At 51.2% G+C, this 26001-nt stretch overlaps 1 protein-coding gene across 2 annotated transcripts in view; it reads left to right on the plus strand.

Moving 5' to 3' along the window:
* SYT6 (synaptotagmin 6) overlaps positions 1 to 19744 on the plus strand; it is a 31754-nt gene extending 12010 nt beyond the window's left edge. The window contains exons 2-7 of one of the 2 annotated variants that reach the window (XM_057400616.1): positions 5545 to 5879; positions 8034 to 8592; positions 12691 to 12811; positions 14270 to 14441; positions 14800 to 14950; positions 19660 to 19744. In XM_057400616.1, the coding sequence (XP_057256599.1) occupies positions 5545 to 5879; positions 8034 to 8592; positions 12691 to 12811; positions 14270 to 14441; positions 14800 to 14950; positions 19660 to 19731 (1410 nt within the window). In that variant the 3' untranslated portion in view covers positions 19732 to 19744. Of the gene's footprint in view, positions 1 to 5542; positions 5880 to 8033; positions 8593 to 12690; positions 12812 to 14269; positions 14442 to 14799; positions 14951 to 19659 lie in introns of both variants that reach the window. The other variant, XM_057400617.1, reaches the window with a different exon arrangement.
* The last annotated feature ends 6257 nt before the right edge of the window (positions 19745 to 26001 follow it).

Here is a 26001-nt window from a genome sequence, read left to right on the forward strand (position 1 = left end):
GGACAAGGGGTGATGGGTTCAAACTGGAACAGGGGAAGTTCAGGTTGGAGATAGGGAAGAAGCTCTTCCCTGTGAGGGTGCTGAGGCCTGGCACAGGGTGCCCAGAGAAGTGGTGAATGCTCCATCCCTGGCAGTGTTCAAGGCCAGGCTGGACAGAGCCCCGGGTGCCATAGTCTGGCGTGAGGCATCTTTGCCCATGGCAAGGGTTGGAACTGGATGATCTTTAGGTCCTTTGAACCCAAACCATTCTATGAGTCTATTCTATGTTTTGCTCTGTCACCATTCCCATGGCTGTGGCATGCTTGGGAGAGAAGGAGGTGGCTGAGCGTTGCTTGCTGCTGCGCTGCAGCTCACCTCTCATCCAGCGCAGCCCTTCACGATGGACCAGCAGCAGATTTCCTGCTCAGGATTGCTGTGTTTGCTGCTGCTCCATGGTGCCTTGCAGGGCTCGTTCCAAGCTGTGCTCCCAAAGGGGTAGTTCCCTTGCTTTGCTGTGGTTCGTGTTTTAGTGCTGCTGCATTGGTTTAACATTTGGTTTCTGCTCTGTCTGGTCCCTGCTTCTTGCTCTGGAAAGCTTCAGCGCTGAATGATGCTGCTAAATACACATGTCTATGCCAGGGTTTAATGGAAACCTCTGCTTTTCCCCTGGGGTTGTTCTGTGTTCGCCTCTGCCCCCGCCTCAGGCATCCAAGATCCACCACAGTTTCTCATGGCCAATTTGCAGCCGTCAGCTCATCAGACTTACACTGCTGATGCTCCTCAGCTGGGAGCAAATTAGATCAGAGTTAGTGGGTGTCTCACGTGGTCTTCTGTAGCCCCAGAGCTGCCCGTCTTGTCCTCCAGCAATGACTCTTACAGTAATCCATCATTTGAACGCATGATCCCTCCAAAGCCCTACAGAAATAGAACAACATTCTCCCCAGAGCGCAGCAGTGGGGCAGGATCTCCCCCGAGCTGCTGCTCAGCTCTAGGGGTGCAGCCCAGCACATGGGGGGTCAGATCAAGTCCTGGTGTCTGCTGCAGCTGAGCTCCTCCTGCACGAGCCTCCGCTCATAGCATCCAATCTCTTCAGCCCCTGGAACGTGCACTCATGGCATTCAAACTTTGTTTAAATCCAACAGGTCGCTGCAATGACTAATAGGTGTTGGAGCACTGCGGGAGCCATCCAGCATGTTTTGTTTTCTCTATAGGGAGTGGGTGGAAAGAAAGCTAAATTACCTCTTCAGGATATTAAATATAACTGTTCGCATTAAACTCTGAGTTACACATGAATCTCTTCAATGGGAGCTCAAGCTACTTCACAGTAATAAAAGTCAGTGTTGTCATAATTAGGCCAGAATTGTCTTGCAGCTAATAGACTGCTGTAATCATGGCTTTGTCATGTTAGTAATCATTTTCTGTTTGCCCTTTGCTAATTATCCCCTTTGGTATCTCACTTTGGGTATGAGGAAGTCAGCAGGGACATAAAGCTGAACGGTATTTCCACCATATTCTCTTAATTAGCTCCCATCCAAGATGAAACAGGGGATGGCTGCACTGCGGAGCTGCTCTCTGAGTGCATGGGGAGGTGAACTAGCCAAGAAATGATCCCCCTTGCCTATATTTCTTTAAGCTTTACAGTTTTCAATTGCTCCACTGCCCCTTTGTCCTGCCCTGTTCCATCTCATCTCTTATCTGAAAGGCAGTAGGAAGTAGTGGCCTTCTCAGGAGTTTTATAGCTTTGAGCCATCCTGTGGGGGGTTTTTGGTAAGATTCAATAACCAGCTTTTGAGATGTTACAAACACAGTGAAAACACACAAGAAGTCAGAAGAGAAAGAAGATTGTTTGCTGGTCAAGTTGAGAGCTAACAGACCTTCTCCTTTGTGCTCTTGGCATCCCCATTGCTTGCTGTTGGCTTCGGGTCTTTTCTGCAGTGAGATTCTTCCATCAAAGAGCATCTCACTGCTGGAGTCCTCTGTCAAATACCCACAGTCGTGACACTTGTTTGTATTTAAATGCCTGAATATGGTCCAATCTCAGCTTGTGTCCCTTGCACTGACCCAGAGTGTCCCTGAATGTCCCTGTCCTCGTGCTGGTCTCACCACTGCTCCTCATGGCTCTGGCAGCAGGGTGCTGCCCTGAGATCAGGTCTCTGCCAGAGAAGGACAGTCCTGGGCCAAGCATCTCCTGAGCATCACCTGGGCAGCTTCCCACTGCCCTCATCCCTGCTCCCTTCTGTGTAACTGTTCTACGCAAACAGAGCTGCTCCTGCTACAAGAAACCCGAAGGGCACTGTTGTTTCTGTAACAAGTCAAAGCTGTTTATGCTGTCTCTGGGGACGTTGATTCATTATTTTGTCTTATGCCAGGCTGCAGGGGTGGGAGCTCAGCATCTCCATTGACTCAATTTTGGTGTTGAACTCCTACTGCGTAAGCGGTGATAAATTATCATTTCCCATTAGCCTCTCAGGAATGGCTTTCTCCTGCTCTCTAACAGAAAGCAGAGCAGAGACCGTGATCCATGGCCCTTGCTGCGGATGTGCTCACGTCTGTCCTGGGGGAAAGTGGTAGAAAGCTCCATTTGTTTCTCTCTCCATCAGTTGCTCTGGTGGGGAACCTGTGGCACAACTCATCAAAAGCTCATTCCTGGCTGAGAGGAGCCTTGCCCTGCTTCTCCTGGTGTGGAAATGCTTTCGGTGAAGGTCTCTGCTTTGCAGTGAAGGACAAGGACTGCTGGTGGTGACTGTGGATGGCCACTTCTGGGGCACTGCTGTGGGATGTAGGGGCAGTGTCTCTGTTCTCTGAGGGGTTTGGGTGCACACAGAGATGTAGGGGGTCACAAATTCACTATTGCGCTTTTGCTTTACATACCATGCTAAGCCTCTGCCTCAAAAAGCCCTTAAGTGAGCCAGATCATCCCTGAGGGCGCTGTCTCTGCTTCATTGGATAAATAACAGCTTGGTGACTTATCCTAAATATATCAGCTCATGCAGGTAAATGTTCACATCCGCACCCTTGTCTTTTCTGTTGCTTGTTCTTCCCTCCCTTCTTGTTAGCCATGCGAGAGCTTCATCATTGCTGCTCTTGAGCTAAACGCACTTTTCAGCTGAGGGTTCCTCTGGGAAGCAGCTCTTGGTCCCAGGGGGGAGCAGGGCTGGAAAATAACCATGTTAATTTGTATTTGCCGCCTCCTTCTTTAAGCTTTATCTTTTCAGTTACAAGTTGTAACAAAATCTATTTTCCAACATGGCAATTTCTTTCAAGGGAGCTGGGCTTGGATGAGGCTCCAGCAGCAAGTGAGATAACGCAAGGGTGAGGAATGGCTGAAGCTTCTCTGTACTTCAGTGGCCCACTTACCTGATAACAAAGTGACAAATAATTCGGGTATTATTTTAAAGGAGAGCAGAACAGAAATGTACTTCCTACATTTTTCCTCAGACAGGACTTCCTCAGGACGATAACAGTGGTGATGCTCTGGGAAAAAGCAGAGGCTGAACTGTTCCTGTGCCGTTCTGTGTTAGACGAAGCCCTTCTTACTGCTGGATGCAGACACAGGACCATAGAACCACAGAATGGTTCATCCCTCACTCCTCTTTAACCTCTGCTCAGGAAGCCTTGGCCCCAAATGCTGCACAGGGTGGGATAACAGCAATAGAGGAGCTAATCTTTCCCTGGCTGAGGTTCCCTTTTAGTCTGTTCTGTCTTTGGAGAACAAGCCTTATGTCCATCCATGGCAGAAATAGCCAAGCAACCTCTGGCCCTGGGGCATTGTCTGTTAGGTGAGGAATTAGCTTGGGTTTCCAGTGTCTTGTAAGTGAAAGGACATTTAAAACATAACGTTTTGAATATAAGCATTTTCATAGCAGTAACTTCATACCAGAGAGCTCATTACATCAATTCAGGTCAACTCTGTCCAAATCGTGTTTCAGTTTAATAAGCCACGAAAAGGTCTTGGCAAATTCCATGTCATCTGCAGACAAACCAAGGCTCTTCCCAGGCAGATGCTTAAAAAAAGCCTGTAAAATCCTGATCCCTTGGACGTGTGCTTCATGTGAGCTGTCAGAGGCAGGAGGAGGAGGTCATGCAGGAAAGGAGCTGTGAATCCTGTCAAATCCATTACGAATGCCAGCTCAGCAAGAAGTGGCATGGATGTAGAAGGCTCTCGACCTGGCAACAGGTTTTCAGGGGTGCTAACGGAGTGGTTCTGATGTTTCCCATTAATGAGCCTGGGGCGGCAGCAGAGCTGCTGGGGATGGGCAGAGGTGTCTTAACAGGAACTTTCCAGTCACGGAGCAGCTCCCAGCAGTGATGGATTCCACACTGCAATGATTCTCTTTGTGATAACAGACGTGTCTGCACCGAGTCCTTCAGTTTTCTGATGAACCCGTTTGACACTGACTATCCTGGGCACAGTTCCAAGGCCTAAAAGGATAGGAAAATGGTACCTTTGCCCTCTCTGCTTTGGTGGGAACATATTTAGCCAAATCTCAAAGGAAGCTCAGCCCCTGACCTGTACAATCCTATCTATTATTGAGTAAGATGGGACCTCTTTATTCATCACAGGAGTGATCCATGCTCCCACTTTGGAGCTACAGCAGCAAATGCATATTGCAGTGTGACCTGTACAGGAGGCTGGTGAGGGAGAGGGAAAGCTGCAGGGACTTCTGGCTGGCTCTTGGTTTGGGTGGCAATCTGGGAATTAATATCCTGTAAGAAAGGAACTAAAAATAGCCACTATTTTCTCTTTTTGAAGCGCTGTGAGTCATTTCACTGCCTGGATCATGTGTATATATCTGTATCTATATACACAATATAGCTGCATCTTTTCCTGATGCTCATAGCTGTGGAAGCTCTTGCCTCTCCAGAAAAAGACTGAAACACTGAAATGCAGAGTGTGAGGTAAAAGTGACTCAGAGCAGCAGAGAACAGACGCAGCTCCTATGCTCTTTGGAATAAGGAAGACTGTGTAGTACTTTCTGTACAGCCTCCTTCCATGTTTGCTTGCACTGCATCAGCAGCTTGTGATTTGTTTCTTCTTTATTGGTATTTACTTTTTATTCCCCATGGGCACATCTGGACAAGATGTGAGCACTGACAGCGTAACAGCAATCTGCTTCCAGGATCATGGCAGAGAGATGCTTTAATACAGTGTCTCAACACCTGTGCTATGAAGCAAAGAGGCAGTTTCTGCTTGTTTCCATCACCCAGTTCTGCAGTTCCTCTTGATTTCAGGCTCAGCAGTTTGCCAGTGGCAGAAAGCAAACCAAGAATGATGTTTTATGGCTGGTGTAAGCATCATGGTGTAAAACTTCTGCCATCTGGAACACGTGTTTCTTCCAGGTTGTGTCTGGGGCAGGACATGGTCCTGATCTGCAGGGGATGCTCACTTGGGTTTGACTCCTGATGCAGAACCTGCTAAGAACCCCCTGTTAGTCATGACTTAAGTCAGTTTGGAACATTTCTTCCTTTACTTATGGCTCTCTCACCATCTTTCTTTTCTTTTCTCTCCTCCTTCCCTCTTCCTCCCCTCTCCCTGCCGCTGTTGCCTTCTCTCCCCCCACAGAGCTTTCTGTCAGCCTCCTTGCTGTGATAGTGATCGTGTGCGGACTGGCCCTGGTGGCAGCTTTCCTGTTTCTCTTTTGGAAGCTGTGCTGGGTTCCCTGGAGGAACAAGGCCGTATCCTCTAACCTGGCCGTCCTGCAGAGCGAGGCAGGCTGCCATAAGGAGAGCATGGCAGACAAGCTCAAGGACACGGGCGCCATCAGTTTCCTGGAGGCAGCGGTGAAGATCAGCCACACATCGCCAGACATCCCCGCAGAGGTGCAGATGTCCATGAAGGACCACATCATGCGGCGCACGCGGATCCAGCGGCAAACAACAGAGCCTGCGTCTTCCACCAGGTGAGCGGGATCACTGAGTCTGCTTTGGGTTGGAAGGGACCTTAAAGCTCCTCCAGCTCCAACCCCTGCCATGGGCACGGATACCTTCCACTGGAGCAGCTTGCTCCAAGCCCCTGTGTCCAGCCTGCCCTTGAACACTGCCAGGGATGGGGCAGCCACAGCTTCTCTGGGCACCCTGTGCCAGCGCCTCAGCACCCTCACAGGGAAGAGCTTCTGCCTAAGAGCTCATCTCAGTCTCCCCTCTGGCAGGTTAAAGCCATTCCCCTTGCCCTGTCCCTACAGGTCCTTGTCCAGAGCCCCTCTCCAGGTTTCTTGTAGCCCCTTTAGGCACTGGAGCTGCTCTAAGGTCTTCCTGGAGCCTTCTCAGGGCTGAATGCCAGGGATGCAATGCTCTGCAGGGATGCTGCGCCTCACGGTGGCTGTTTAACGGAGCCTGAGGTTCAGATACCTTCAGGGTGGCTAAAGAAAACACTCCCACCTACATGCCGGATTACTTGGTGTCATTAACCAATTAATGTGCTAAGACTGGCTTACTGCGGGCCCTTTGAAAAAAAACAGGATTCAATCCCTATTACTGTGACCTGACCTCATTGTGTCAAGCTGTCAGAACGCTTTGGCTATTGTAATTTGCTGGAAGATGAGAGGCAGGCTGAAGCCTTGCTGATGGGATGCTGTCAGGCACAGTCAGACCTCTCTGCTCTCCCTCATTGCTGTGGCTCCCAGCAGACACAATTAGATAAGCAGAGCTGACGCATCGCTCGGTGCACAAGCTTAGAACCAGCTGCGCCCCATGTGGGTCTGTCTCAGCTGGGGACAGAGATGTCAGCATCACCCTGGGGGGAGCCAGGGTAAGGCTGCACAGACCCCGGGACACTTCCTTGGCAAGAGCACTGAGAAATACGGTGCCTTCTCCTTGACATCAGGCTGAGAAAGTGGGACAGGAAAGGGTGATCGCAGGCTCCTGGCTGCCCCCAGCACTTCTGCTTGCTCTGTTGGCTGTGCCCATGCTGTATGTGAGAGCGTGACTGGGCAAGCAGACACTGCTCAGATGGGCTGTGATGTTGCAGGATTGATAAGGCCTGGGTCACAGCCTTCTCTTGGAAGAAGCTGGAGTTAACGTCACCACGGTGCTGCCTGCAGTTGTGCCACACACTCTTATTTGGCTGCGCTGCTTTGTGGGCAGCCGACGGCCTCTGTCACGCACGAGCTCCTTCTGCTTTTATTGCAAGTTCCCAAGGGAAGAGAAGAAAGCTCAGCCTGGATGAATGAGCACAAGCAGAGCGGGACTTGGGCACATGTGGGAAGGTTTCAAACCCACTTTCTCAAGCGAAAGAGCCCAGCATGAACCGCAGGCAGGCAGCCAGACCCAGGGATGCAGTTTGGGATCTCTGACAGCCCAGCTTAGCCCAGGCCAAAACACCTTTGAGGAACCTGCCAAGGAGAAGTGAGGGCTCCAGCACCGTGGATCACCAGAAGCTACTGCTCTGGCTGTACCATTTATTAGCATGGTTAAATGGCTCCATAAAACTGCTCTTGTAAACACCAGATAATCTGAAGTAATGCCATGAGCCCACAGAAAGCTCTTATGCTTTGCTTAGATAAAGCTTTGGTACACATGGTTTCCCGTGTGCTGAAGGGGAGCTCAAGGCAAGAGACAGCTTTCGAATGAGGCTCTGCGTCCCTCCCCATCAAGAATTATCTATCGTTTCTGGTCAGAGTCTGGAAGCAGCAATACCCAGAATAAAACGTAACTTTCTGAGCTCGTTGTGGTTCTCTCACTTTAAAAGCTTTTTAGTGCTGGTATCTGTGATTCTATGCTTCCTGGAATTGTAAGGACTGAGTGTTCATAGTGGCTAGCCTGTGTCTTGGTGAAGGAGTTGTCGGGTCTCATATATTTAGCTGTTTGCAGTTTCTCCTGTAACAGGTGAAACGATGCACCTTGTCGCAGGCACACTCTGGAGTTAGGAGATGTGCTGGACTGGTTCCTGTGAGCACCGGCGGTGTTCCCTCCGGGTTCACTTCCATACCGTACATGGCTCCCACGTGGCAGTCAGCAGCGCTCCGCGCTCTCCCTGCTTTCTTAACAGTAGTAAGGGAGGCAAAGGAGAGAAATACCCTTGGAAAGCACAGAGCTGTTGTGTGCTCCTCCTGCAGGCACATCTCCTTCAAGAGGCACCTTCCTCGGCAGATGCACGTGTCCAGCATGGACTACGGCATGGACGTGCCGGCCGTGGCCGAGCAGCCGACCAGCATCGGGCGCATCAAACCCGAGCTCTACAAGCAAAAATCTGTTGACTCTGAGGACCCCAAGAAAGAGGCAGCAAAAACCTGTGGGAAAATCAACTTCACCCTCAAGTACGACTACGAGAGCGAGACGCTGAGCGTGCGCATCCTCAGGGCGTTCGACCTGCCAGCCAAAGACTTCTGTGGCAGCTCTGACCCCTACGTGAAGATCTACCTCCTGCCCGACAGAAAGCGCAAGTTCCAGACACGGGTGCACAGGAAGACCCTGAACCCCACCTTCGATGAGTCCTTCCACTTCCCCGTGCCCCACGAGGAGCTGGGGAGCAGGAAGCTCCACCTGAGCGTCTTTGACTTCGACAGGTTCTCCAGGCATGACATGATAGGAGAAGTCATCCTGGAGAACCTGTTCGAGGCCTCAGACCTTTCCCGGGAGACTTCCATCTGGCAGGACATCCAGTACGCCACAACGGTGAGTACCTGCTCCAGAGGATCAGCTCCCGGCTGCGCGGTGCTGTGGCAGGGTGCGGGCGCTCGTGGCTTCCAACCCACAAACAGCCGTGCCTGCCATCGTTAGTGAAGGGGAACGAAAGGGAACACAGCAGCCTCGGGTGCATCGTTCACCTGGCCAAGGGCTGCTGGGAGCAGAACAAGGGGCATCACACATGTGGGTGCCTTGTGGGGGCATCTGCCTGTTTGCATTTGCTCTGCCTGCAAGACGCAGCCCTGCCAGGTTGTGATGTGCCCTGGTGGGGAACCCCGGGGTTTCCCTTTCCTTGCTCTATGATCAGCACGCAAAGAGCATGGCAAAGCTTCAAGAGCTTGAAGGGGGAAAGACCTGGGAGCAGGAATGCAACTGGGACAAGAAAAGCACATAAAGCACCCCACTGCAGCCAGGTGCGGGGTTCTTAGCCTGGGTGTGTTCTGTGTTTTGCTGGCATGGTTCTGTGGGGAATAGGGGAGGTTTCCCTACTGAAATGAATTAATTCAATGGGGAAAACCCCAACCAACCAAAACCAACCCAAAACCAGGGCGAGAGACACCAACAGGAGGCTTGGTGAGGAAAAAGCTTCCAAAGAAGGTGTGAGAGGAGCAGAGCCAACATCATGCCCAAGACGCATCGTGCAGCAACCCTGCAGGCCTCCCACAGGAATGGCAAGTGCCACATTTGGCTCCATCCCCTCATCCTTCCTGTGCCATTCTTTGGGAATGGGCCAATATTGGGACATCTCAGTCAGCTCTCACACACCCAAGGACATTTCTGTTTAATCACAAATGAGAAGGGTAAATACAGTTTTCATAATAGCCAAAGAAAGCCCTGGGTGACTAATAATACATTCCATCAACTGTGTGGGTTAGAAGATCGGGACACACTTAGGCAATGACAGAAGCTATTCAAATCGCTGGCACTCAGCTATTGGATTGATGAGTGTACAGCCTGTGAATCAGTGAAGCATTGTTGGTTTCAAATCTGCAGAGGTTATTGATTCACAGCTTCCATTATTCCCTAGGAAGTACTGATAGGAATGCTGGAAATGTCCCAGGGTCTATAATCTGCAAGAAAATCAGGTACCCACGGGATGTGATTTTCACCCTCCTGTGTTTATGGTTGCAAAGAAAAATCTCTTAACCTAATGCAAGGAGGCCAAGGACCGATTTATGTTCATTTTATACCCTGAACAGGTCCTCTCAGTGCAAGGAGAGGAATAGGAGCTGAGATGATGTTCAGGGAGTGCTCTCACAGTCCCATATGGGGCTGCTTTCTGCTGATGTCTGTGTCCAAGGTTTCCTGCCCTTGTCACTCCGAAACATGGACCAAGGAATGCACGGAAGAGCAGAGCCAGTGCGTTGTGTGGATACCAAGTGCTGCTGCACTGTGCTGCAAACACAGGGCTCAGTGCAGCCGGCACACAGTGAGCTTCAGGTGCTCATTTCTCTGAGAACAGAACAACCGTTTCTAACCATCATTTCAGAATACGCATTCTCAGCTCTTCTGCAGTGTCAGTGAGGTCTGTGGTGAGGAATGGCTCCAGTTTCTGACTGGAGCTGGGGATGCGAACACAGGGTGCCCAGAGAAGCTGTGGCTGCCCCATCCCTGGCAGTGTTCAAGGCCAGGTTGGACACAGGGGCTTGGAGCAAGCTGCTCTAGTGGAAGGTGTCCCTGCCTGTGGCAGGGGTTGGAGCTGGAGGAGCTTTAAGCTCCCTTCAACCCAAACCAGTCTGGGATCCTATGAAAAGGTGCAACCCCAGCCCTCAAGCTCAGTTCTGATGCAGCAGCAGTGTTCGCAGGTGCTCCTTGCAAAGCGCCTCCTCAGTGCAGTTATTTCTTCAGGCTCTGTGCAGTGTGAAGCAATTCATGCTAAAAGTGGAAGAATGCATCTGCAGGTAACGAGAAGTGCCGTGTTTGAAAAGTAAACTGCCCTCTCTAGTGCTATCTCTGCGGGCTCGTTTTCAGACACTGAATGAATGAGGCTCTGTGAGCTCTGTCCTCTGACATCGGCCACATTGGAGCCAGGCAGCAAGGAGCAGGGCTTGGGTCAGCTCTCAGGGCACAGTGACCCCAGTGGTAAAGCTGGTTTCATGGAGCTCAGCAGCCTCCGAGGCAGCAGCGTGATGCGGGGGCACCCGATGCAGCCAAGAGGCTGCAGCTGAAATGAAGCCGTGAATGAGAAGCTGCAGGGGCTCCAAAAGCAATTTCATGTGTGATGGAAACGATCCTGGCCCCTTCATAAGGCACCTTTAGTAATATTTTGTGAAGCAAGAAGTTCACTCCAGGAGGACACATCAAGAGGTACTAAAGGTATAGGGATCAGAACTCAGTAAATGCTTCCACGTCTTTCATTGGCAGCTACTGACGGCAAGGCTGGGACTCGAGCTCATTGTGTCGCCTTGGAAGGCAAGCTGTTTAGGATGCTGTGGGCTCATTAGAGAGAGGGATCAGAGGAGGAACTCCGAGTGGGTGAGATCATTAAGTTCCTGTTTACCAGCAAACAGCACCTTGGAGACAACGTTTATTTAGATACGAGTCGCGTCACACGTTGTTCTGGCCAGAAAACACCCTGCTGCCGTTGGGTCTTTAGTGTACTCGGTGCTTGAGAAGCTTCTTAATTCAGTTTTTAGTCAAGTGAAGCCCTGTCAAGAATCAAGACTTTTCTATGACGTTCATCAGTATTCTGCCCATGGAATAAATATCCCATCCTTGCCTTACTAGAGAAGGGAATAATTTGGCACGAATCTCAGCCATCAAGAGATCTATTCTCCTAACACTTAACAAAGCTTTAAGTGCATTTACTTGTCTTTCTAGTTCCATCACTCTACTACTAAGAGCTACAATTTCTTTTCAGCAGATCATTATGTGCCATTGAAATGAATCAAACACTCTCTTTCCAAAAATAGACGAGTTGTTTGCTCTACAGATGTGAGATCTGTATGTACAAATTAAGATAATTTCCTTTAATTCATTTTTTGGGGGGTGTTTGGGAATCTTTCTGCTGACTTCGCGTGTTCCTGCTTTCTAATTTAAATAGTATTTCTGGGTTGGGTTTTTGCTGTTTTCTTCTGAATTCCCATGAGCAAGGCAATGATGGAATGGGCTTTTAGGAGGTGTAGTAGATAAGGCTGCGTGTACAAGAGGTGCTAAGAGCGATGTATAATGTTGTTTTATGGGGCACTAAAAGAGCAAATTGCATTGGGCTCTGTAATGCAGAAAGCACCAAACATTCCTGAGTGCCACCTGCTGACAATTCCCTGCTCCCATACAAACACATCCATGCCTTCTCCTGCACTTTTTTGCTCTCTGAAGGCATCTCGCAGGGGTTGGTGGTCCAAGCTGGTCACAGTCTAAAAGCTCAATTGCCACTGAACAGGGTAATTCATTGTTCTTTGAAAGCTCTGATCCCCCGTCTGTAACGGGTTAGTGATCCATGCTCAGAAATCACTGTCAGTGCATCCTTCGCATTCCCTGGTGATGTGTTGGGCACCAACAAAGTCCATAACCCCCTATTACTGGAGTGTCCTAAAAGCCACTTGTTGCATTTGTTGCAGTGTACAGGGTCTCACCTTCCTGTGGTCTGTATTTGCATCCCGTTCCTCCACCTGAGGAAACAGATGGTAGCGTCACACACTTGGCACTGGAAGATCCATGCTGTCCATTCAAGCAAAACTTGAGGCTGATGTGATTTCCTGGTGGCCTTCATTTGGTGTTAGTTCTCACTTCACTCCTGTGTAAGCAACGGAGCAGAAAAAGAGAAGAGCATTAGCTGTGATGCTCCAATTGGAAGCACACACTTCACCGAGGCAATGGAAATGGTCCTTAGCTATGATTTGAAGCTGTAACATCTGGACACACATTTTTTTCTCCTGTTCCTATATTCCTTTTAGCCAGGTAATGTTGGGATACACTGGAAGCACCTCCCAGCAGTGAAGTGTCAAACACAGCAGAATGACAGCAGAGCAAAGCCTGCTGCAGTGTGAGTGCTGTGGGAGCCCTGCACAAAGCATTGCGTGGTGGGTGGAGGCAGTGAGCTGGTTCCTGCACGTTTCCAATGTCGTGTTCTCTGTTTTATTGAAGGAAAGCGTGGACCTGGGGGAGATCATGTTTTCCCTGTGCTATTTGCCAACTGCAGGTCGCCTCACCTTGACTGTCATAAAATGCAGGAATCTCAAGGCTATGGATATCACTGGCTACTCAGGTAGGTGCTCGATGGCTGAGAAGGACCCCATAGCATCCACACTTCCTCCTTCTCCCTCCAGGTAGCCTCAATGGATAGTGGGCATACATCTCTCTATGCCGAGGCTGTGTCACGGCACAAAAACCCAACAAAGCTTTGTCCATGGTTTAAGTATGAACAGAAGCTTAAAAGTAGAATTATCTTTAAATCCCACTCCCCAAGGCATGACTCCAGGGAAGGTGATTATACACACACAGCTTTCCCATCCCTGCTGAAGGGTTTGCAGTGTCAAAGCTCTGATCCATCCCTCGGGCTGAGCGCTTCAGCTCTGTTGCAGATACTGACCCTGGCAGTGCCATGTGAGTAGGGAATTCTCCATCAAATAACTCCTTTAGTTATTCAATCAATCATTTCACCCCAAGATTAGGAAAGGATCATGGATAAATCCCATGGGAATATTCCTTCTCCTGCACAGTGACCAGTACTCAAACGTTAGGATCAAAGTCACCTGAACACTGTCTGCACCCACAGTTCCAAAGGGACTTGCAACCGCAGCATGCACAAATCGTGGATTTCAACATAAAAAAGCAATTTCTTTCCCAGAGCTCACCATCACAGTGTTTGAATTTAATTGATGACTTGTACTAAAAGCACTAACAATATGGTAAGAGCCTCTTGCATTCAGTGTTTCTACACAGTTGGAGCTTGATCCCATCTGAAATGTCTGTGAGTTGAGACTTCAGATTGAGCCAGTTCAGTGTTTCTGCAAGAATACATTGCACGTTTAACTGTTACTTGAAAATGCATTGAAATGGCCTGAGCAGCCCTTACAGCAAACAGGAGCTATTTGTAACTTGAGGGCATTCTGCCATCATCAGCCAGTGGGAAGCAGAGCTGCTCTAATCCTTTTTCTTTCTCTGCTCTTTGACATTGGGATAATGGGCTTTAAAATTCCCTTACTCAACTCTGCTATACAGTGTTAGCAATTGGGTAGTTCTGGAAGGATCCCTGCAAAAGTTCAGATTGCCACAATGCTGCATTGTATTGTGCTCTTTTAGACAAGTTCTGATTTTGCTTAGAGGAAGCACTGGTTTGCTGTCTGTGGCCGTGCAATTAAAGCAAGCTCGAATGCTTGAGTGTGCATTGTCACCCAATGGATACTGGCTCTTGGTTTGAGAAGGGGCCTCCTTACGCTTGCAAACCCTTATCAAAACTTGATGGAAGTGGCTGATTCGGCCTCCCAGGCAGTCTTCATGGCTGGTTCTGCAGGGCCTGGACCTCCCAACATCACTCACACCAGTACAAGAGGTGGTGGATTCAGCTGGTACCCAGACATCCATATTCCTAAAAGTACATTTGAGGGTGCCTTTAGCTCATGGTGACATACAGTCACCCTTTGATAATGCTGTTTCTATGTGGTGATGGTAACAAAAGAAACCTCCATAAGCAGAAGGCCTTTTCCTACCTCTTCCTCCCCAGATCCATATGTCAAAGTGTCTTTGCTCTGTGACGGGCGAAGACTGAAAAAGAAGAAAACCACCATAAAGAAAAACACACTTAATCCCACTTACAATGAAGCAATAATCTTTGACATTCCCCCCGAGAACATGGATCAAGTCAGCCTGCTCATCTCTGTCATGGATTATGATCGGTAGGTGGGAGGCTGTGGAGGGCTGGAGGGGAAAATGTCCCATTGGATGCAGGTTTTCCTGTTCAGCAGCCATTTTCCATAGCATCAGGGCTGTGGTTGCATGGCTCTGTGCCATCACTTTGTCTCTAGTGATTTATTGTTAAAGTGTCATTGATATTTATGGTGATGGAGAATTACCTGCTAGAATAGTAACTGCTTAAAGCTGGTCCTTTGCTTTATGGCATTTTCTTGAGTGAGGACTGTGTTCCCCTTCACTATTTGCTTGTCCTGCAAATCATCACCACCCCACAGGGCCAGCAGCCTCAGCAGGCACAGGCGATCTGAGTGACACCGCTGCTGCTGTTCTCTTGCTCCTCAGAGTGGGTCACAACGAGATCATCGGGGTTTGCCGCGTGGGGGTCAATGCCGAGGGGCTGGGCAGAGACCACTGGAACGAGATGCTGGCGTACCCACGCAAGCCCATAGCGCACTGGCATCCGTTAGTGGAGGTGAAGAAGTCTTTCAAAGAGGTTTGTGGAGTTGTTCTTCCCTTTTAACGCGCGACCTGTGCAGGAGAAGCCGGGGAGCGGCTCCCGAGAGCTCCCTGGGGTTTCCTGACAAGAGCTGAGGGAATTTTCTCACCAGAAATGAACTCCAGGAAACGTTTCTGTCTGGTCTGGAAATAGCTCCTGGAGCGCGCAGCAGGGAGAGGGGCTGAGCTCACGGGTGCGCCTCTGCCTCTGCTGCCTTTTCCTTTCTCTTTCTTTGCTTTTTGTTTCTAAATCAGGGATTGGGAGCAGCAAGGGAGGGGAGCGCTGTTTGATTGCGCACCGATTGCCCCGAGGCATCGCCCAGTTCAACTTCCCATTTCCTCATCCTAAACGATTTTGCTGTTGACTCATCTCCAAGCCTTTGAGGGAGAATAAATAGAACAAATGGGATTGCTTTAAGCATCCCCAGAGAAAGAGATTCACTTGCTGCGGCCCCAGATTATAAACCAGGGCTGAAACGCGTGGGTACCATTCTGACCATCTCTAGCGTTTTTTTCCTCCTTGCTCTCCATTTTCTCACCCTCCCATAGAGCTCTTTGGGGCTTTGCCCGATTTAGGTCATAAATTCTGAAGGGGAGAGATGCGGAAATTGGCACAGGCGCCACTGACACTTCAGGTGTGAGAAGAAAGGCAGCATTTGTGGCCAAAGGCAATAAAACCTCTCGCTGCGTCTGGCCTGAGGAGACTTTTTCCCTCAGAGCCAGAGTACGAAACAAAAAGCGTCTTCCCCCCCCCCCCCCCCCTTGATGCTCAGCTACTGAGCTCCACTGGAAGGCAGGCTCCTGGCTCGGTTACCCTCCAGTCTGACTCAGCATGCACCAAACCCTCTGTATCTTTGAGACCGGCTCTTTCCTCTGGCAGGGACGCAGTCGGTGCAGTGGGTGCTGAGCAGCAGCACCAGGCTGTCACTGCCCTTTCCATGCTCGCACACCGGCATCCCACACGTGAGCCGGAGCTGTCTGCGCAGGCAGTGGGTGCCCGCACACCGCCACGGGAGCACAGGGATCCATCACCAGCGCAGGTCCGATCGTGTGCAGCACCCCACAGCACGGCCCTGGCCGCCCCAGGGCCGGGAGCTCCTCCTACTGCACGTGGGAGATGGAGAGAAAGATCCCTGAGAGGTTTCTGATGATCAATGAGAACCCCACATAACCGTTGTGCAGAATCCAGAGGAGCCTGGGAGCCATTGCACATGAGTCACCTGCTCAGGTGTGCTTTGAAAACCTCTGCTGAGCCCCCCAGACGCTGCAAGAACAACCTGAGTGAATCATGTTCCCCTCCAGTGCATAGGTCAGGAGCTCTGCTCAAAAGCAGAGGAACAAAGCTTCTGATCATCTCTTCTGGTATTCTGCCGTCAGCTGCTCCTCCGAGCCAGCCAGCAAATGCTCCCTTTAGTTGTTAGCACCGCTGTCTGCAAGTCCCTTAAAGAATAACAAAGCAACCAGACGGAACAGGACAAATTCATGGGAAATGGGATTTGTGGTTCTGAGCAATCGCATCATCATCCTCTGTGTGTGTGTGCATTCTAAAAGCAACTTGGGTTTTGTGTCCCATATCCTCAGGTCAGGGTCCCCACGCACAGAGAGGCTGGTGGTGGGATGCAGGGTCACACTCCATCAGTCCCGGCCCCCAGGCTGCCGGCTGCTCACTCCATCTGCACGTGGATGCCGATGCTGAGGGAGAAGCTCTGACCCTCCACCCCTTTCCCACCCTCATTTCTTCATGGAGGGAGCTCAGGCTGTGCTGGAATCCTGAGCAGTCGCCTTCATCTTCATCATCTTCATCATCAAAGGCATTTGCAGCCAGACAGCAGCAAATGGAGCGTTTGCTCTCTAGCTGATCCTCATGACTGTCTCTCTTTGCCAGAGCGATAGCTGATGGCCTCTGCTGTACATCAATGTCTTTCCTGATTGAGTGCTTGACCTTACACTAAAAGCAGAAAGGCTGCCATTGAATTGTCTTTCTGAGTGCATAAATTGAGGAGCGGGTGACTGGAGCTGTGAACCCTGAACGCAGAGCTGCTCAGTGCTGCTCCGTGTTGGATGCCCACACACTGGGTGAGGAAGGCATCCTGCCCTGCATAGGAAGGGACCTTAAAGCTCCTTCAGCGCCAACCCCTGCCACGGGCAGGGACCCCTTGCACTGGAGCAGCTTGCTCCAAGGCCCTGTGTCCAACCTGGCCTTGAGCACTGACAGCGATGGGGCAGCCCCAGTCCCAGGTTCTGGTGATGCTCTCAGGAATGGTCCCTCAGGGATGTGTTCCACCAGGAGCATGGCCTGGCCCCGGCCCTCAGCTCCCACCACAGCACTTTGGGATGGACGGACCCTGGTGCCCCTGGGGCTGTGCTTCCTGGGCCAAGCCTCCTCCTGTGCTGTGGGCTTGGCTCCTTAACATGAGACCCTGGGAGCACTGGGTCTGTTCCACAGCCGCAGCACCAACACATCCCAACCCCCTCATTCCTGGGTCGGCAGCACGATTCTAGCCCTTCCTCCATGAAGGAGTTGCCCTTTCCTCTCTTTCATCGCTGGAGCCTTCAGGGAAGCTTGCTCCTGTTACATTCCATTGTGTTTGGTTGCTCCATATTTATCAGCAGTGAGTAACCAAACATAATGAGGGTACTTCTGTAATGACCATCATCGTTAGAGACAGAACATGTGCAAATGAATCATTAATTACAGGCTTCTAAGCACTGTCCTCACACAGCCATTTGGAAGAGTTTGTGAGCAGAAGACCAGAATCCCTGATGCGTTTTTCAGTTATCCTCACAATAAACTCCTGTCCTCAGCACAAACCTGCTCCCATTCTTCAGCCCGGAGGTCCCACCGTGACCTCCCCAAGGTACTTCAATCATCCCACCCGTTGCCATTTCCTCTGCGCTTCCCAAAGCATCCATCAGGCAGGTTAAAAGCGATGGCTCTATAAAAAGCAATAGAAAATTACAGCACATCTTGAAGGGGACTTCTGAAAGTCGGAGATTTCTCTTCTCTCTAAAAGACGAACTCGGGTCTCAGAGAGCAGCAGCAGCGAGATGCAAAATGGGTCTTTCATGTTGCCAAGTGCCTCCGGTTCAGCACAGGGGCACTGAGCTCTTCAAAACCTCGCTGTAGATGAAACCCGCTGCTGAGGGCCAAGTCATGCCCCTAATGAAGAGCAACCGTTTATCTTTAAAGCCATGCAAATCCGGCCCCCTCCAGACTTTTGGGCATGTTTGACTTGCATTGAGCTGCTTGTGACTGTTCAATTGCACAGTGAATGGGTCACCTTTCCTGATGGAAAGAAGAGACCCCAGCCCCGGGCTGCTCAGGCACACAGGTTACTTGAACCTGCTCTTGGAAGAGTTTCCGTTACATCTTTGCACGATCAAACGCTGTAACCAGAGGCAGAACGAGGCAGAGAGGTGCCAAAAAAACCGTTTTCATGGTACTCTCTGCTTCTCTGCTGTTCTATTGGTAATTCTCAGTGGGAGATTTTCTCCCCATTATCAGTTCCTCAGGGCTTTTAGCAAATACGTTTGAGAGGAGACACAGAGAAGAAGCTGTTCTCCTACTTGAGGGCAGGTGCTGGGAAGAACAAGCTTCCCAGCTCCTCCAGTCCCAGTTCCTGCTCAGCCCCGATGAAATGCAGTGCGTGTGATGCAGATCTGCACCGTGAGCTGCTTTACACCCACTGCCTCTTAGGGGAAGGAAGCTGGCCCGGTTCTTGCCCCTATCTCTAGCCATCAAAATGCACATTTATGAAGTGGACGCTAAGAGTCAGGCTCTGCCAGCTGGCTCCAGAGGAACAGGACCGTGCTCCCTGTGCTGCATGGGCAGGCCCGACCCAGGGAGGGCCACTCTTACTGAATGACTTTTCAGCCACACAAGTGAAATCCGTACACGCCAGAGCATTGACATGAGCCAAAGGGTTTCTGCTCATGCAGGAGAGGAGGGAATTGATCCGTGGGGAGAAGGGAGCACTGGGAGCGCTGTGCCTCCTGTTGTCTCTGGGGGATGTCTGTCGTTGGTCGTTTGGATGCGATCAAACAGGATGGGGAGATGGGCAAGTGCTCAAAGGCTTGAAGAGCGATGGCTTTGAATGGTTCTAATAGCCCCCAGGGCTGATCACTGATAATGTATGATCCATAAGCGTGGTAAAAACCGTACTTGCTACATCCACTGACGTGGTTTTCACTTTGGGAAGTGTCCCTGGCCCTGTGGGCACTGAGGCTTCTGTGGAGGGAAATCACCGGCCAGGCTCTGTAAACCAGAAAGCACTGAGCCAGGGAGCAGCAGAAAGCTGACCCCAGAGCAAGCTTTGCCTCCCCAGCACACTGCTGCGTTTGCGCTGCCTCCTCTGCGAGCAGCCCTCCGCCTGCGCCTGGGTTTACAGAGCGATGCTCTCCATTGCTCACTGATTCCCCCTCGGCGGTTAAACGCAGGCGTTCAGTAAGTTGAAGGATGCCGTAGAGAGGAGACTGCAGCAGAGCAGACAGGGAGCGTGGGAAAGGGATGGGAAGCGTTTCAGATCACAGACTTGGGCTGGAGAGGGCCTTAAAGCACCCGGTTCCAACCCGCGCCGTGGGCAGGGGCGCCTCACCCCGCACCACGGTGCCCAGGGCCCTGCCCAGCCTGGCCCCGGGCCGTGCCAGGCACGGGGCACTCTCGGCTCCGGCTCGCTCAGACCCCGCTCCCTCTGTGTCTCCCCGCAGTGGCACGGCCGCGCCGCCAGCTTTGACAGCCAGGGCTCCTGCCCCTCCCCTAAGCCGCCCCCCACGCCCTGATCCGGAGCGGGACCGAACCGCGTCTCTCGTGCCCTTGGCCTGCGGCCTCAGCAACTTCTCGCTGAGGGGCAGCGGCAGCAGCGAGGCTTTGTCTGGTTGTTGTTGCGTAAGTAAAGGCAGAATCCTGTGTTGTGGCCAAACCCGTCCTTGTCTTAATGCGTCTCCAAGGTGATGTGTTTTCTGTGGCTTTCACTGTACGGATGCTTCCAGAGGAGGAAGGACTGAGACAAGAGCGCTGTAAAACGACGTGTAAAATAGCGACTGGTGTGCCTGGAGGCTGGAATGGTGCAAAGGTGCTCGGAGGGGGCCTGGGGAGGGGACGTCCCTGCTGCACTGTCAGTGCCTGCTGGGAAGAGCAGCAGTGAAAGACTCCTGTGGTCAGCCCAAACCCAGCCGCGTGCTCCCGGGCTCCCTGTTCCTACCGAGGTGTTGATGAGCTGTGGAAGTCTGTGCAGTGTGTCCCAAACCCCTGTATCCATAGAGAAAAAAGTGCTGTTGATTCCTCAGGGAGGAAAACCTGGTTCTTTCCCCTGTATCTGAAGTCTCCTTAGAGCTATTTGCATGAAGAGTTTCTTAGGACCCTCTTGTAGCTGCTGCTCATCCCCCCCCCCGTACACCACTGCGTTACCTGGAGTGGAGAGAACTGCGCTACCACTGGTGGGGTTCAGCCATAAAGGGGGGAAGAGGTCACAGAAATAGGTGACATCCTTGCATGAACATCAGATCTTTCTTTACGTTTTATCGCATCCTGGTACTAGAGGATGACCAAGAGGGTTTTTCCTTAATGAAAAATGCTTCTAAGGCCCAGACCCTGGAGGAAGAGCAAGTTTTGGGAAGAAGGAATCTTTGGTGGTTGGTTGGCTGCAGAGGCCACAAATGCAGTTCTAACACCCCAAGTACCAGTCTGCAATGCAGCTGAATCAGCTGCTGTTACCAGACAGTTGTGGGGTTTGGACACCTGCTCGTGGTGGATTTTTCCCTGAGTTCTGGAGTCCCTCAGTGCTCTGTGTTCTACTGTCATTAAGTCAAGTAAAAGCAACTTCAAGCTCAAACTCGGCTTGCGAGCAAGGCAGGGCCTCTCCTCACAGCAGGTTACCACAACTGCATCCACCAGGCTCCAGGTCCGGTTCAGTGCCCACCTTCCTCCACATCACTGAGCATCAGGACCGGCAGAGGAGGGGATATGCTTTTCTGGGTAGGAGGAACCCTCTGCCGAGTGAAGGACAAACACATCGCTCCCCATCGCACCTTGTGTCTTAATTCTCCATGTGCCATGTGCTAGAGAAGCAAAAACTCAATAAAGTGGTTTTATTTGTAAGCCTCGCCCTGTCTGGTGCAAAACTTGCTCTTGTAGATGCAGGAGTTGGGTGAGATGAGCTGAGGTGGGTGCAGCAATCACAGCAGATGCTGCAATGTGTGGTAATAACAGACCCTGCCATGGTACGAGGCACTGCAAGGGCAGACTCTGCTTGGGAGCAGACACTCCTGAGCCGGTAACCTCTGGAATTCTTGGTTGTCCTAGGACAGTCAATGCCATCCCCTGGGGAGCTGCTCAGAAGAATCAGGGAATCCCAGACTGGTTTGGGTTGGAAGGGACCAGCACAAATCGTTCTGGAGGCTCCTACCCAGGGACAGGTCTGAAGATGCCCCATTCCAAGACCATCTGATAGGAAAGAGTTTCTGGCCATGCACAGTGATTAACTTCCAGTGCCAGATGGTTCCAAACCTGACCATGAGGCTCTGAACCTTGGCCATGGTTGGTGCCATGAACCAGATGGATCTCTTGCAGGTTTGCAGATCAAAGCACCTGTAAGCAAGGCACACCCAGAGAAGCCACAGCAATCCCCCTGGGTGCAAGGATGGCACATGACAATCATCAACTGCACTCACCCACTCGCATCCTTTCTTCTCTAATCCTGGCTCCTGGGTTCTGGAGCTCTCTGTATAAGCTCTGTCTTCTACCCATTCTTCTTGTTATCTGGGATTTAGTCAAAACAGACGTGGGGTTTGACACAAAGCTCCTATTTTTAATGCTTGCTCCACACAGAAAACCAATTTCCCCTCAAAGCTGGCTGTCACTTGCACTGCTGGAAAACTGGATCTCACGTTAGTGCCGAACGCCCACATCTTCATGGATAACCCCCCCCCTTGCATTTGAAATGCTGAGATTTTGCCACATGCCTTGAGAAGGGACTAACAAACCATTGTGTGTTTGTCATCGCCACTCGAGCAGATTGGTCACACTCATGGGGATGAGACCCTGTCCAAGTGCAAACATTCCCCTTTCATCTGGAGAGGGATTAGAACTCCAGAAAGGAGCTGAGCCTGGCACAAACGCCGTTCTGGGATTAGCGAAGCTGATTTCTTGCTCCTCGCTTTCTGAGCTACTCTTAACTGTGCAATAATTACTCACAAAGTAGTTTAGGGCCCGATGTGCTGTGCCCGGCTGCTGGCAGTGTGCTAAGAGTGGTCCCAAGGCACCTCCTGCTGCACGGCTCCTGAGCACACAGGCCAGGGCAGGAGATGCTCACAAACCAGGTGCTGGTCACTGCAAAGGCTGCAAGCAAATGGGCTCTTTTGAGTCCTGCAAGCAACAGAAACACCCACAAGCATCCCCAGCCCTTCCTTTTCATCCCCTTCCTTTATAGCTTTAGTCTCACAGTGTCTAACAGTGAGTGACTGCAGGAAGAGCAAGAGACTGAAGTGAGGGCTGCCACTGAAGTGCTGTTAACTCAATGATGGGGATACAGGGAGAAGTGGAATCTCATGGGTCCATTGCACTGCTCATTACAAAGGCTCAGAGGGCTGAGGAACCCTGAGGGGTCCCAGCCAAGTGCCCTCTCACTGATCTGCAAACAAAATAACCTGGTGCATGAGAAGAAAGTGCTCAAAAGCACCTTCCCTCCCTCCAGCCCCACGGCCCTGAGCTGTGGACATCCCACCAAGGCTCTTGGCTCCTAGTCCTGCTCTGGTCCCACACAGCAGGGCTGAGGGAAGTGGGGGGGAGCTGAGCACAGCTGGACACAGATGCAGCCCCATGTGTTCATCCTCAATCACAGCATCAGCATCGCCCCGAGGCAGCGATGGACGTGGCTGAGGGGACCCCAAGGGATGCTCCCCTGCCAGGCTGAGCACCCCTTGGACCAGGCAGGACAGGCTGGATGGGAGCCCTGCGGTCCCAAAGCCACAGAACTGCCCTGCAGATCCCTGAGTCCATGGGCACCTGCAGGAGCACAGAGCTGGGGTTCAATCCTGCCACTAACAGGAGGATGCTGCTGCCAGAGGAATCTGCTCCATCTTCTCCAGCTGCTGGCAGCGCTCCGCAGGGATGGGTTTAGCTCCAAGCCCGCACAGCCCTGGGCCTGAGCTCTCCCTCTCTGCCACAGAGCTCCAAGCAAACATTCCTGCCGAAGCCGGTTTTGCCTGTTCCACATTTGCATTAGAGGGTGCCAAGGACCAGCAGCAAACTCCTGCCAGTCTGTGGCCCTCCTGCCACGTCTGGGATCAGCCCAAGCTCCAGCGGCCTCCCACTACTGCTGCCAAGCCCTGGGTACAGTCCTTTGTTGCCTCCCGATTCATGTGTGAGGAGTCAGACCTCAACCAGATGTTACGTGGGCAGAAACACCTATTTGAGTTAAAAGCCTGTGATTATCCTTGCCAGCCAGCCATTAAGGAAGTATTAAATGGCGAAATTACCCCCCTTCATGTTTCAATACAATAGCATCTTTATAATACACTTGTTTAAGTTGCCTACTCTTCTTTTTAGCTCCCTTGTTTCTAATACCGCACGCAGAACCGTTTCACCTCATCGATAGCTCCTGTGAGCTGGAAAAGAGTCAAGGAGAAGGAAAGATAAAGCCAATATCCTTGAGAATTAAACAAGAGGGTAAAATCAGACAGCAGATCTCCCGTTCCCATCTGCTGTTGATAGAACTTCTCAATTCACTTCTCCAGATCACCTTCCAAAGAGCGTTACTGTGCAAGGGGAGAGCTGGCAGGGGCAGTACCCACAGAGGCTCCCCTTTACACAGGTGGAACTGTTGGCAATGGAAGAGTTGCAGCACAAGAAGCTGCAGACTCAGAAGGAAAGCAGCGACCTCACTGCAGCGGTCACGTTGCCATCGCCGTGTACGGAGATAACCCCTGCCACCGCCCAGCCACGGCCCCCCAGCGGGCCGCCAGCCTCACAGGCAGCGCTGCTCAGGTAGCCCGGACCCCAGCGCCCTGCACAGTCCCCAGGGAACGGGAAAAGCAGGACCCGGATAAAGGCAGCCGGAGCCCTCGCTGCACATCGGCTCATCTGCAGGATGCTCAAGGCCGGTGAAGGAGGACCCAAGGCAGCGACCCTCGGCTCTTCGCTATAGGCGCTGCGATCCGTCCCGCCGGCGGCGCTCGGACACGCGCGGGGCTCAGACAGGAGCTCGCTGCTCCGCACCCGAGCCACCGAGCAGGAGGGGCCGCCCGGGGGCTCCCCGCCCGCTCTGCGGATCCTTTGTCCCTGCACGTACCCCGCCCCCGCCCCCTCAGGGCGGACCGGAGCGCGCCGCTCGCGGTAGTTCCAAGCGGGGGCTCCAGGACCCGCTCCTCCCCTCGGCGGAGGGACCCGGGCTCAGCGCCCGCCGCAGCGCCCTCGCCTGACCCCTCCGGCCTCGGGCTCTGCGCCCCCGCCAGCCCGGACAACCTGGCTCGGGTGGTGGGTATGGTGATGAACTTCCTGTTAACCTTTGCTCACCTCACAGTGGCTGCTTTAAACATGAGGTCGGAGAGAAGAAAGCTGACCCAAGCAGGTATGGCTCAGTAAGAACACTGCAGGCTGGGAAAAACCTCTTAACATCAGAAGCACTCTGGAAGTAACAGGTTTTAATGTAGCTTATACCTGTGTCAGTTTGTTTCACTCCCAGGCAGAGCCTTTCCCAAGCCTGTGCAAACAGCAGATCAGTGTTTGCAGGGTTAATTTTCACCACTCTAAAGCTTCTTCCCAGCACCAGTAAACCAAGTTTTCCAGAGCAACTGAAGCACCAGGTTCTCCAAGAGCAAGGAAACCAGGAGAGGCACAGGAAAACCACTGTAGTGTCTTCTATCAAGAGCAATGAACAGCATCTTTACTTATCAGTCACACCTGAAGCAGAAGTCAACAAGCTCTCTATTCTTCCCCACTGATCATTCCATGTTTCCTAAACTAAAAAGCAGAACTCCTGTTATCAAATGTGATACAGGGAAATGATCTGCAAATTAAAGGTATTTCACAGGTTTTGAGGGCATCATTAGAATTACAATTTCAAAACTCCAATTGTATGAAAGGAGAACCCAGTTAGTATTTTTTCTATGCCATGGGGACGGCAAATAACATTGCTGCATTGCTTTCGTAATGCTAGAGCATCAGCTGTATTTTAACATCGTATGGTAACTACTGTAGTTCACAGTTAACCCTCTGTAGCAGGGAGAAGTGGTGACAGGACGAATCTGCAGTGTTCTGGGGTTTCCCCCTTACAAAAGGGAAACAGCTGAAGGAACCAAGTAGCAAATCACTTATTCACACAACTTCATGTGAACAGAGATTAATTCTGTGATGCTTGGTATTTATTCCAACCTCATATCTGCTTGGATACCAGCCACACAACATCCTTCACGTCCAAACATATCCCACTGGTGCTGCTTCCTTAGTGGGACTACAACAACAATTACACACTGGAAGTTAAGAACATAAATAAGGAGTGTTTGCCTTCCACCAGGGACCTCCCCTTCCAGATCGCACACATGAAATGTTACTCTGGTAACAGATGAACAAAAGTGCAGATGCACAGAGGTACTAATACTGGCTTTTGGTAAAGAATGCAGCAATTTGTAGCCTTAGATTTCCATAAGTTAAAGAGAATTCTCCTCGCAAGTACCAGAATGAGCACACTGGATACAAGAAATAATGAAGAATCCTTCACTTCAATCCATATTCAGAAAGCAGAATCCATTACAGAGAAGCTCCTCTAAGGTTAACTAAAGGACTAGGGGCTATGCGTGGCTACCTAAATTCAAATCAACCTCAATACATACTGTGAAGCTTTAATTATTGATCGGGATGAGGCTTTTCACTGCCCTGAAAGCAGAGGTTTGGTGCACAAGCAGCCAGCACCCTTTGGAACAGTACTGGGTAAAGGTATGTGTTTAAATAAGGATAAACCAAAGGGCTCGTAGTGCACCAGAGCTCCCCTGAATCCCCCAGTGTGCTAGACTGAAACAGTAAGACACCAAAGCACCACACTAACACTCAAGCAG

Source organism: Pezoporus wallicus, unplaced genomic scaffold (assembly GCF_028554395.1).
Source record: "Pezoporus wallicus isolate ANWC-B61680 ecotype Strahan unplaced genomic scaffold, APGP_CSIRO_Pwel_v1 scaffold_7736, whole genome shotgun sequence".
In the NCBI taxonomy this organism is placed as follows: domain Eukaryota; kingdom Metazoa; phylum Chordata; class Aves; order Psittaciformes; family Psittacidae; genus Pezoporus; species Pezoporus wallicus.